The sequence below is a fragment of the Syngnathus typhle genome, linkage group LG13, assembly GCF_033458585.1.
Source record: "Syngnathus typhle isolate RoL2023-S1 ecotype Sweden linkage group LG13, RoL_Styp_1.0, whole genome shotgun sequence".
Taxonomy (NCBI): Eukaryota; Metazoa; Chordata; class Actinopteri; order Syngnathiformes; family Syngnathidae; genus Syngnathus; species Syngnathus typhle.
This window is the reverse complement of record NC_083750.1, coordinates 5,065,931-5,078,022: the sequence shown is the minus strand read 5'-3', so window position 1 is coordinate 5,078,022 and position 12,092 is coordinate 5,065,931. Positions and strand designations below refer to the sequence as shown.

General features: G+C 38.9%; 1 protein-coding gene across 1 annotated transcript; it reads left to right on the top strand.

Moving 5' to 3' along the window:
- The first annotated feature begins 7,608 nt into the window (after nt 1–7,608).
- On the top strand, nt 7,609–8,822 carry ptf1a (pancreas associated transcription factor 1a). Its single transcript, XM_061295981.1, has 2 exons — nt 7,609–8,295; nt 8,438–8,822. The coding sequence occupies exons 1-2, from the start codon at nt 7,686–7,688 to the stop codon at nt 8,638–8,640; spliced, it is 813 nt and encodes a 270-aa protein (XP_061151965.1). The 5' UTR covers nt 7,609–7,685; the 3' UTR covers nt 8,641–8,822.
- Nucleotides 8,823–12,092: the final 3,270 nt, after the last annotated feature.

Sequence of the window (12,092 nt, the reverse complement as noted above, 5' to 3'; positions counted from 1 at the left end):
GTATCAACTGTATAAGCATTAAATACTGTACTACAGATTATTGTATGATTATGGTGATAATGTGTGATTTCTAATCAAGGTATATTGTATTTATTTTGTAATTTGTAAAAGAATATCCTATATGTTGGGGTAATTTTGTACAGCATCTAATTACCTCTGAGTTGAAGTGATAATGACAGTGAGCCATATTCAATGTGAAATAACATTTGTAAAAAAAGAAAGGGCCATATAAATGCAAATATATTTTTGTTCTTGTCGATTTGTTATATTTTTTGTTCAATGTTTTTCTTTTCATTTTCAAGGAAATCTGTCTTCAGTGTTCCAGTAGCAAGTTATGTCTGGAAATGATGTATGTCAATGAATGGAAGGACGTAATGGTTGCATCATACGTTTTCAGTGTTTTGACTGGAAAAAAAATAGAAATGTATTGTAAAACACCTGAGCCATTTCTTGAATATTAAATTAGAAGAATTATAACTGCCTGATTAGTGCCATATAGTAGTAAAAAAAACAACGTACATTGCATCTACTGTAAGTAACTTCGGTGAAATAAAAGGGAATGGAAAGGGGTTTGAGATTTTCCCGATTTTTATGTTTCTTTTTTTTTCTTAAAAAAAAAAAATTCTAAATGTGTCAGACTTTTAATGTCTGCAAAGTTCTCTGTTGCTGCTGAAAACCCTTAAATCCTGCCAGTGGTTTGTGTGAACAAACTCAATGACTTTTTCCTCAGGAAGAGCTGTAAGATTTGATCCCGAGATATGATGATGATCTGTTCCTCAAACTCTTCGCGTGTTGTTATCAAGTGTGATTGCGTTCCATTTGTATAGAGTGCTGCAATATCTGGAAGATTTATTGTTTGAATGTGATTTCCTTCAAGTGCTTCCCGAGTCACTTGTTTTCTATGTTAGGCCTTTTTTTTAGCAGTCTAGTAGCCCCATCATCATTTTTATGAACTCTACTTGTACTTGCAATCAACTGTGTGTTTGTACAGGACATGATTAAGAACTATTAATAACGCATGCAGACACAATATTAGTACTTGTTTGTACTATATTCAAGTTGAAAACATGTATTGGTTTACTCATGCTCTAATTTATATATATTTCTTTATTTATAATGATGAGGTTTTGTTCCGTGATCTGTTATGCTCTTCTGATCCTAGATTATATTGTAAAGACATTATTACATGTCCATAACTATTAATGAAACTGTAATAAAATTATCAAAGACGACTTCTTCTTTGATTATTGAGACATCTACTGGTAGTTATTATTGCAATGATTATAACACAAAATTATAATACTTTTGTTTGCTGTTTCCAGGTAAGTGTCTCGTCAAACCATACACTCAAAAATCTTACAAATTCAATTTATTCTAATTCCTGCCCATATTTAATTTCAACGTAATGGCCTTATGTCTAACAAAGAAACATATAGTCCAGGGGTGTCACACTCATTTTTTTCGTAGGCCGCATTGTAGTCATAGCTTCTTTCGGAGAGCCATTAGGACTGTCAACCCAAATAAATGTATGAGCACCTCATATTATATGCAGTAAAAGCTACAAAACAAACTGACAAATAACTCGTTCTCAAATCAGACGAGTAAAAACTGGTCAAATATTTAAAAAATATATATTACTAAAAGCGAAGACAATTTGCAATTCTAGTAAAGACACACAAATTTGATGCACAATTTGTCTTCGTGGTCCACATAAAATGATGTGGCAGGCCATATCTGGCCCCCAGGCCTTGAGTTTGACACCTGTGACATACCTATATGTCCTATATGTCCACCGGTGCTCAGATTCCCTATCCCTTGCCAATCAGCTCTCTCCAACCATTTGCGTCTTTTCCAGGTGTTCCCTGTTGTTGCATCAGTCTGTATTTAGTTCCTTCTCTCCTCTCAGTGCTGGTTGGACCATTTTGATTCTGCTCTGGGCTTTGGTTCTGCATGACACATTGCTTTAGGGAATATGACCATGCACATTATGCTCACCAGACATTACAAGATGCAATTTTGCAGTGTTTGCATAATTCAGTTTAGTCTTTTCTAGTTTTAAGTCATTTTCTTCAGTCTTTGCCTACATCACGGGGACCTGTTTCAATGACCTCATGTTGACATCAAGATGGTTTTGACGATGGAACTGTGCAGGATCCTGAAAGAATTCCTCCTGCTACAAAATGGCAGGCTATGTGTTTAGGTAAGTTGTGTTATACAAAAGTCTATTGTACTTTGTTTTATAGCTGGGTAACAGTAGTTTCGCAAATCTGAATATTTTAAGCGTGCGTTAAGAAAATTAAGCCATTTACCTCATTGCTTTATTGTTAAAACTAGTTTTGGAATAGTTGGATGCTGTGTTATTGAAAATATTAATGCGCCCTATAGAAAAAGCTGAGCATCTGCTGGTGGTAAATACCAGCAGTTCCATTTTTCCACCACAAGAGAGCGTTAATTTACCAACAGATAAAAGTTCAAGCGTACAGGAAGAAATTACCACTAGTCAGCTGAAGGTTGTCTGTTTCTGGTCTCGTTTTTGTTGTTTTTCCTTTATGATTATTAAATAATTTATGACTGCATTTTGATTTCATGCATTACACGCATAAATCCGATTTGATTTTGTAGCAATATAAATCAAATGTTTTTCATTGGTCAGTAGCCTTAACCTCTCAACAAATACTCTGTTAAAACATGCCCTGGCTTTCTTTATTTAAAAAAAAAAAAAACACATCACAAGAAACATGCAAGTGACTGAATAACCGCCACACAAAGCATCAACTGCAATAGTTGATATTGCTAATATAATGATTTGCCATTTTTCTTAAACCCACTTTCAACGTATAACAAAGAAAATATATTGTGTAGATATCAAACTTAGGCACTTCATTTGGTGAAAGCAAATCTTGTGCATTAACTTCCACGATTCTCTGCCATATATATGATAAATAAATATTTGCAACATTTTTTCTTACTGATACTTGCCTTCTTTCAGTAATTTGAGTTTTAAAATAAGTCAGATTCTTCTTGTTTGACTGAATTTAGTTCTTTTATCAGACAGCAGTTTGTCTATGAGGACACTCTCTTGTTAATCTTCTCCAATCCTCCCTGCAGCCATCAACAGCCCCAAGGCAGAGTTCGACTCTCTCCAGTCTCCTCATATATTAGCCTAACTCTTAGACAAGATCCATCAGATTAACGCCTAAATCAATTAGATCCAGCAACAGATGAGTCAATTACCATCACCACTGCCACCCCCAAAACCCACCCATATATTCACGTACACAGTAAAGGCAAGAAGGACACTACCCCCTCCCACCCCACCTCATAGGTCATTGTCGGATTATCATAGAGGTCAATGCTGTGGTGTTTATGCCTTTCATGCTGGAGTGTAAAGGAGGGGAAGATAGATACTTTGGTCTCTTCATGACTGACATTTGTTTGAAAAGTAAACAGAGTATCACGATTTTCACAAAATTGACACTGATCAGTAATGAGGTAGTTGTTAATATTTAACTGACAAATGGGAATGTTTCTCTGTTTTGTCATTAAGATTGTAGGTTTTTTTTCATCCATCTTTTTGCAAAGGGATTTAATAAAAAAATTAGAAAATCGTACACAATAATGCCAAAACAATTGAAATGAAGACACTATATGGAGAAACACATACTAATAAAATAACCCGCCATCCCCCCAAAAAAACAATAATAATTATATATATATGTATATATCAATGTACAGTATATAATTTTGTGAAGGCAATACAATGAGATTGTTGCACCTACAGTATAACACTGCAATCGTAAATATCAACTTTGTCAAGACACTTTGTTTTCAATGTACAAATATGACAACATACGCTGTAGCTTTATTTTTGCTGGCTTTTTTAACAGTATGTGTAAAGTCAAACTTGATCTACACTAACGAAAAGTAAAACAACAATACAGAAAAACTGCAAAGTCATTTGGAACAACCAATTTCATGTCAATAACCAATTACTATATATTTCATCAGATACTTTGAGGTAACAAACAGGTAAAAGGTGCATTACTCTTTTGCGTTTTAACGTGTGTTAATTAATATGATACAATTAGAACTGTCTAATACGCAGAATTATATTGGCATTGCCCGCCTGCTAACAAGCTCATGGACGAGCAAGCCCAAATACCAAATTCTATTAAATGTTTTCACATTTATTAAAATTTCAATATTGGTAGAGGTCTGTTAAGTAGTTATTGATACGTATCCTCCATAAATGTTTTACATGTAAACACTTTTAGCTGAATATTAGTCTGCATAATTAATTGTTAGCTTTCCAACATCTGTGCGTCTGTCTGTATATCTATCCATAACCAAGCACCAAGTGTCACATTTCCCAGGCCTCCCTGGTGTGGTAGCACAGTTTTACTCCAGCCCAGACTAACTGTGACCTGCTTTAAACAGCGTGTGTGCGTGGGTGCGCGTGCGTGACTGCGTGCGCGACAGAGAGGGAGAGAGAGAGAGAGCAAGAGAGAGAAAGAGAGAAGGGGGCTAACTAAGGCAAGACCGAAACTGGATTTATTATTATTATTATTATTATTATTATTATTATTATTATTATTATTATTATTATTATTATTATTATTATTATTATATTTTTTCTCATATTCTGCAGATGACAACAAAATCATTCCTCTAACTGGAGAAAGAACGCCTTTGGTTATTTCAAAAAAAAAAAAAAAAAAACTAAGATTAACCTGTAGACATGGCAGTCAAAACAAAGCAAAAGTTAAAGGTTTTAGATACATCTAATCAACTTGTTTAGCTATATCTGTCGTTGAAATCTCCTCAATTTGTTATATAGTCACCCAGATGGATAATCCCATGTAACCCCGGATTATAGAAGGATTATTGTTGAATCGCTCTGTGGGATTATCGCCATGCAGATCTAATTCCACACGTTTGTCTGCTGTAGTTCACTTTCTGGATTTCCTTTTCTATCCTACTCCTTCTGGATTTGCGGGATGCACATAAACACAGCGACATGCAACTTTTTAAAAAGTCTTTATAAATATAAAACAGAGTGTACAATAAAGTCTGTGCGAAATCTCTTTATGAAAAGTGACATGCAGTTGACGTTTGTGTTTACGTCAATGCATTTCCCACCCTTAAAAAATATACTATATCAACAGGTACAAGAACACATTGTTTTGAAAAATAGGAAAATTATCATGTCATAATTTATAACCTATTTGCAAATCCGATCAACAGGTTAGCAATAATCACATTTTCTTGAAAACAAGAAAACATTCCAAAAACAAAAAGTAATACTGAAGGAGGTAACTCTATCCATACATAATGTCTATCTTTAAATTACTTTTTTATGAATACCCCACTTGCACACTTGCATTTTCAAAATAATTATTTAAAAAAATAAAAATCAAACAAAATTAAATTTGCAGGCCAAAAACGATTCATGTTATTAGTGTGTAATAATAAACATAGTGTGTTCACGTTATTGTTATTCAATACTAAACACGCGCAAAATCTCGTTAGTGGACCAATTTTAACTCTTCAGTGTATGTGTGTGTGAGCGTGCGCAGCGTAACCCCAAAATGCTCACCCGCAGCGACGTGGCCGGTTTTAAATGCAGCGTCCTGCTTGGTGCATGCTGCAGAGCGAGGGGCTGCATGGGAACCGAAACACTTGTTCTGTTTGTGCAGGTCTGCTCCATCAGAATGGCAGCACGCTCATCAATGAGGTGCGTGGAGCGCTCGGTCACGCCGCGTTAAAAACTTGCACGGTTCAAATTACCGCGAGCAAAGGGAAGGGCGGTGTATACACACGCACAGCCATATAAATGGCCCAACGTGAGACTACTGCAAACAAGTGCTTTAACTTGTCACCATGAGATCAAATCCGGTCGGTGCTCATTTGAGTTTAGAATAATTGAGCCTCATGCATATGCTATTATGGATAGGGATTATTATGCCTTTACAGTTTACACCATCATGCACGTCTAAGATAAAACTATAAAAATAAATTGCGGTTGCCGCTGTCAGCTTCAAATGAAAATGTCGGAAAAGTAAAAACATCTTGAAGTAAATTGTACAATGTGGCTTAGTTGCTTATTATTATTATTATTATTATTATTAAACTCAAGCCAGTGACTTGTCTGATGTGCTGTCAAAATCATGAAAGCTGTTGCATGTTGCAACCAAAATTGCTTCAGAACGAAGCCCTATTATTCAACCCCTTATATTGATAAAAAACAAAACATTTTACAATTTGTTGTTTTGTGCAATTGTTGAAATACGTTGATACGCTAATATAGCCTTACATAAATGTTATATCAAAACCATAAAGTATACATATTTTAATTTGACTAATTTGGGGCAGAATTTACAAGATGAATGTGAATTTGTCAATGTGATCGCTACATGACGAATGGGCCGGCGTGGCTGTGTTCAGCACCTGTTTGGTGCCTGCCAGGTTGCGTGTTCATTGTGTGTCCGTCTGTTTGTGTGGCATGAGCTACAGCTTCATCATGAAGACAGAAGCACAAGTCTCATCTATGACGCGACATGTTGCATTTGGCGATAGCGCGCAAGTGGCCTTCTTCCCACGGCCGCTGTTTGGGTTGCGGCTTTCAGGCGCACCACCAATAGCACGCGTGGGGCGCGCGCGCACACACACATACATCCTACTTCAAAGGTCTATTTTCTCCCCAGAACAAAGTGACTCCTTTCATTGAATAGCCTGAATAGATGAGTACTTAGAGAGCCAGACCGGTGGGCAGTGTCCTCTCGGTATACCGGGGAGCATTAATTTGTTGCGCGAAGTGTCAGGGAGGCGCGCGCCCCGGGGCCACCACTGTGCTTTTATTTGTCAACCAGTTCTCCCAATCAAAACCTCACTGGCCGGCACAAGTGGCGCATCGACCACTCTGTATTTATGACTGCAGTGCTTCCCACTTACTGCTAAATAAATGAGTGAGCTGAGGGCTCTTGAGATCACGGGTGGATGTGCTCAACAGGCAGGGGCCGAAGACCTTTTACTTTATGCAGCAACACGTGTACGTGTTCGCGCTCCCTTTAATTCTATACGTTGATTGATTTGCGGTTTAAACCAATGTAGGTCATGCAGAAAGTAAAACAATGCCATCGACTCTATCTTCATGTGTCCTGTCCATTTGTCTATCTTGTCTATACATCTATCCATCTATATATGTCAGTTTGTCGGTCTGTCTATTTGTCTATCTTGTCTATTTGTCGGTCTGTCTATTCATTTATCCATCCATATCCATCAACAAAATGCAAATTGAAGTAAACGAGAAAATTTGAATTGTGACTTATGAAATGTAATCTATATACGGATTCGGTTTGTATGAATGTAATTCAAATTCTGTGCACGAGGCCACTTGACAGCAGTTTTGTTGGCTGACTGGAGCATGTTGAGCCACAGTAGGGGGGAGTGGGCGTGGTCTTGCAATGGATTATCACGAGGTGCGATTCGCGGACAAAACTCTGATTGGTTGGCGCTTTGAGCGAGCGGCACGCGACTGCGGATGTCGCTATAAAGGCACCTCGCGTGCGCGCCTGATCTCCATCTAAAAGTTAAGTGGTGACGTGAGAGGCGACCACGGAGCACCGAGTCAATAAAAGACAGAACAAAGTGCCATTGTTTCGGCAGCAAGTGGACAAACAGCAAAGATGGACGGCGTGTTGGACCCTTTCTCAGCACTTGACTCTTTCTCCTCCCCGCCGTATTTCAACGATGACGACTTTTTCACCGACCATTCCTCGAGGGACGGAAACTTGGATAATGATGACTTCTTGGACGATGACGTCGATTTTTTCACCAGTCATTTTCAAGACTATTACAACAAGGAGGGCAGCAACAGAATCGGCCACGGTCCTGATGGCGAGTACGACATTGGCAACATGTCCTTCTCCTCTTCCTCGTCCACACTCTCCTTTAGCTGCGCAGACAGTATCCCGGAACTGTCCCCTCACGGTGGGCCCCTGCTGAAAAGGCGGCGGAGGATGAGGTCAGACATGGAGATGCAGCAGCTCAGGCAGGCGGCCAACATTAGGGAGAGGCGGAGGATGCAGTCAATTAATGACGCATTCGAGGGGCTGCGCTCACACATCCCCACCTTGCCTTACGAGAAGAGACTTTCGAAAGTGGACACACTGCGTTTGGCCATCGGTTACATCAACTTCTTAGCTGAGCTGGTGCAGTCAGACCTGCCCATCCGGAACTCTGGCAGTGACACGCATGTGCAACCTAAGAAAATCATTATTTGCCACAGGGGAACAAGTAAGTATAAGTTTTCCTGTTAAACAGGCGCCAACATTTTAAACATATTTCTGTATGCTTATATATTTAAGATTCCTCATAAAATGAACGCACCGAGCTGATCATGGTTAACACTGTCTTTTTTCTTTCTTTTTCTTCCTAGGGTCTCCCTCCCCGAGTGACCCCGACTTTGGTCTACCCCCTCTGGCTGGTCACTCTTTATCTTGGACAGATGAAAAGAAACTTCGGGACCAGAATATTATCCGCACAGCCAAGGTGTGGACCCCGGAAGACCCCCGAAAACTGCACAACAAATCGGTCCTCACGGATATAGAGAACGAACCTCCTCTCGGCTTGGTGGCCTAATATGACAAAACTAAATATTTTACGAGGAGACCATGAAGTGGATCATTTATGTGATTCTGGTGATGAATTGTAAAAACTATAACGTAAATTGTACATACGTTTTTGTATTGTATTTTATTTTAATTCAAGCTACTGGCAATCATGTATTTAATATTTGTACTAATATATGTTGTAATTTAATTGCAAAAAATGGAATATTTATTTTTTATACTGATGGCAAATTATTTTTCTATACCCAATTTAAAAATAAATAAAAACAATGACTAAGCCATGTTGATTGACCAGCAAATACAACGGTGCATCATGCAGCAGAACTACTACCCAGTGCAAACAAAATCAATTCAGAACCAAATAAGTTGTCTGAAAACTTTAGAATGTCAAAAAGATCATAGATGGGGTCCACCCATATAATAAAAACGTCATGTCTTCCAAAGCGGAGGTGAGAGCTGCAAAGAGACAAATGAAATCCTCAAATTATCGCTTCAATGCACACCAGTATTAATTGAACTAAAAGTCGAGAGTATTGCCCAATATTTTGACAATGGCTTATGAGGTGCGAATGGGGAGCACGGACCCGCAAAACGTGAAGGTGTGCACGTGGGCGCGCAACAGCAGGGTGCGGAGCTGTTGAATCCTGTTCACTGCTGCCAGGTGCTGACCCGACAGATTTAGAGGCATCCAAATTTAAGTCTCGAACACCGCACTACTGTCAGCGATATAAAACTTGTTGAATTACTTTATGCAAGGCAAACAAACGCGCCTGTTTGATGACCTAATGGAATGTAGGTTGGGCATCGCTTTCTTTTTAGCGACATTAGACATCATGTATAGTATGCATTTAACAGTGCCAATATTTTACCAATTTCGTATAGTATTAGTATCCATGCAGTAATATATTTTGAGTTTTCTGGTAATGCGGATTGCGCCCTTGATACGAGATTTTCAGTGAATTTAACAGCGGGAGCGATCATGTAATCCGATTACAGACATTAGTAAATCAGATGTTAGCGAGTCAATGCTGGGCAACTTCATTTATTTGGCAGGGGGGCCTGTTCCAGTTTGACTGCGAGGCACTCGTGCGGTGTTCAAAACAGTCGTTGCTTTGTATTTCCTCGCAATTTAACGCAATTTTGCAGAGCGCCTCTAACATCTTTTGATCGACTCGCAGCCAAGCGGAAAGAGCTACTTTAGGCTATCTTTTCGGTTCGGCTGTGGGTTTGGCAAAGCGTTAAAGGACCATTTAACCGCGTCTGACAGGTTTTATTTCCTTTATGGACAGGGGCATGCCAGGCAGCCATTTCTTTGAGAAAGGCCCGCCGCTGTATTTAGTTGCATGCTTATTCATCGAGAGGAGAAAGCTTTCGTAATCAGCTCAGAGACTGTTGAAACAAATCTCATGGCCTGGGGGCGAGTAATGTATTGGTGGGGTGCACAGACGATTGGCGATGTTTAATTACAGCATAAAAAAAATTGGTGAAAAATCAAATTTAAAAAAAGTAATTTCATCGGAAGTATATAGAAAGCTATATAACATGTAGCCTGTTATATATAACTATAGGGAAACATTTATTTATTTATTTATTTATTTATTTATTTATTTATTTATTTATTTATTTATTTATTTATTTATTTATTTATTTATTTATTTATTTATTTATTTATTTACTACCGATTAGAGAGGTTCACATTTAAATTTAATTCGATTTAAGTGAAACAATTTTAGGTTGTCATCCATTAATTTTCTGAACCAAGTATCCCAATATTTATCATTTGATAGTATTTTTTTTTCATTTTTTTTTATATATTCAGCTCTCTTCAAACGACTCAAATCACAGTGTACCATTTTGCAGCGATGAAAAATGTTTTTTAAACTTTGAACGACAATATGCAATTCTTAAGAAACAAAGTACAGATTTGCTTTTATTTTTCCTTTGAGCTACGTTAATAAGCACGCTTTAGCAGATACAAATTCCACTGCTAAATAAATTGCAAGTGGCTATTAGGTGCAAATTACATTTAAACCCATGGTGAAGCTTTTCTCAAATATGTTTAATGGATGGAAATTATAACAGCTTTGGCCTCTAATGCTATTTAATCCTCTTAGAAGTTGCTGCAGATTGAGTATAAGGCATTCGGTTTTTGTTTTCAGCCCCGTGTCAAGGCGTCATCTTAAATCTTTATGGCCAAAAGCTTTGTATTGGGCTGCAGCCGAGAGGGGGAGGTGAGACGCGAGGGGAGGTTGAGAGCATCATTTTCGCTTGCTGCGCGCTCTTTTCTTCTCGACTTGACCTTTCAATTTCAATTACATCTTTATGAGCGCTAACCCCACTGAAGCGGATCTCTGCCGTGTTCTTGGAGGATGCACCTGGTAGTTTAAACTTTTTTTTCCACGTCTTTGCGCCCGAGTCTGCGGAGAGCAGCTGCCTAAAAACAAGCAAAGCGTCTTCGAGACGGGTTGGCACCGTTTTCCACGTCTTTAATGTTCCATTACCCTTTGTGCAGGACACAATATGGCAACTGTAAAGCTTGACGTTTTGCAAGAATAAAACATGGTTTCAATGACGTGACACCAGGCTGAAAGCGCATGCAGCGCAGAAGAGCCAGACTAAACACGCCTTTGCGTTTGTTTTGTGCGTCCCAGCCAATTAACAGCAAGGTCTTTTCGCCGCTCCTCGATAAGACAATTAAATTTATGTGTGCCATTTTCTCAAGGAGAGAAAGGAGGAGGATTCGTTGCATTCTCTCCTTCTCCAAACGGCGTTTTCTTGCCATCACCTGGCGCTCTCGGCACAAGAGAGCAAACTGTCTCCTTTGGTGCCCCCGCAACCATACGGCTGTCCCCATCCTGTGCCATTGTCTCCAGCCTTGATCATTCACTATACAGGGATTTAACTCTGTTTTGTCATATTTGTCATCCGCAACATTTAGCAGATGCTGCAATTGTCAAATCCAAACTGTAGAGCTACTCAAGACTGAAAGAGTTGCGAGCAAGACAGCTTTGGGCACATCTTCAGAGGAATAAAACATATTGGAGCCATATAAACAGACTTCAACCTACTCTATTTCAGCCTTTGTGTTGTTTGTGAATAATTAATGTTAATAGGGACAGTTTTGTATACTTTGAATGCGGGAGCACAGGTGCGCAGTGACAGGATGAATGACCGGCTCTGATTTTTGCCAAAGCTCGAGGGCTCTTGTCCAGGGTCTTCAAGCTGATAGAAAATATTGTCACCTCTTTGATTCGAGGCATTACTTTCCCCAAGAACAAAGCCGGGTGATGAAAAGCTTATGCGGGAGTGAAATAGGCGACGACGGTGGCCGCTCCAGCCTTCCAAAAGAAAGAGAAAGGGAGTGTGAGTCAATGGCAAATAGGTGCGCAAGTGCTTCATCTAACGCAAATAAAGGAACCTTTCCAACTTTTAAAGGGCCACGTTTTGCCCTCATAATAGCCC

What these genes read in the sequence shown, in the direction of transcription:
- ptf1a (XM_061295981.1), top strand. Translation starts at nt 7,686, where the DNA reads ATGGACGGCGTGTTGGACCCTTTCTCAGCACTTGACTCTTTCTCCTCC. An exon ending in TATTTGCCACAGGGGAACAA is followed by an intron (nt 8,296 to 8,437) that starts GTAAGTATAAGT and finishes TTTTCTTCCTAG; the next exon opens with GGTCTCCCTCCCCGAGTGAC.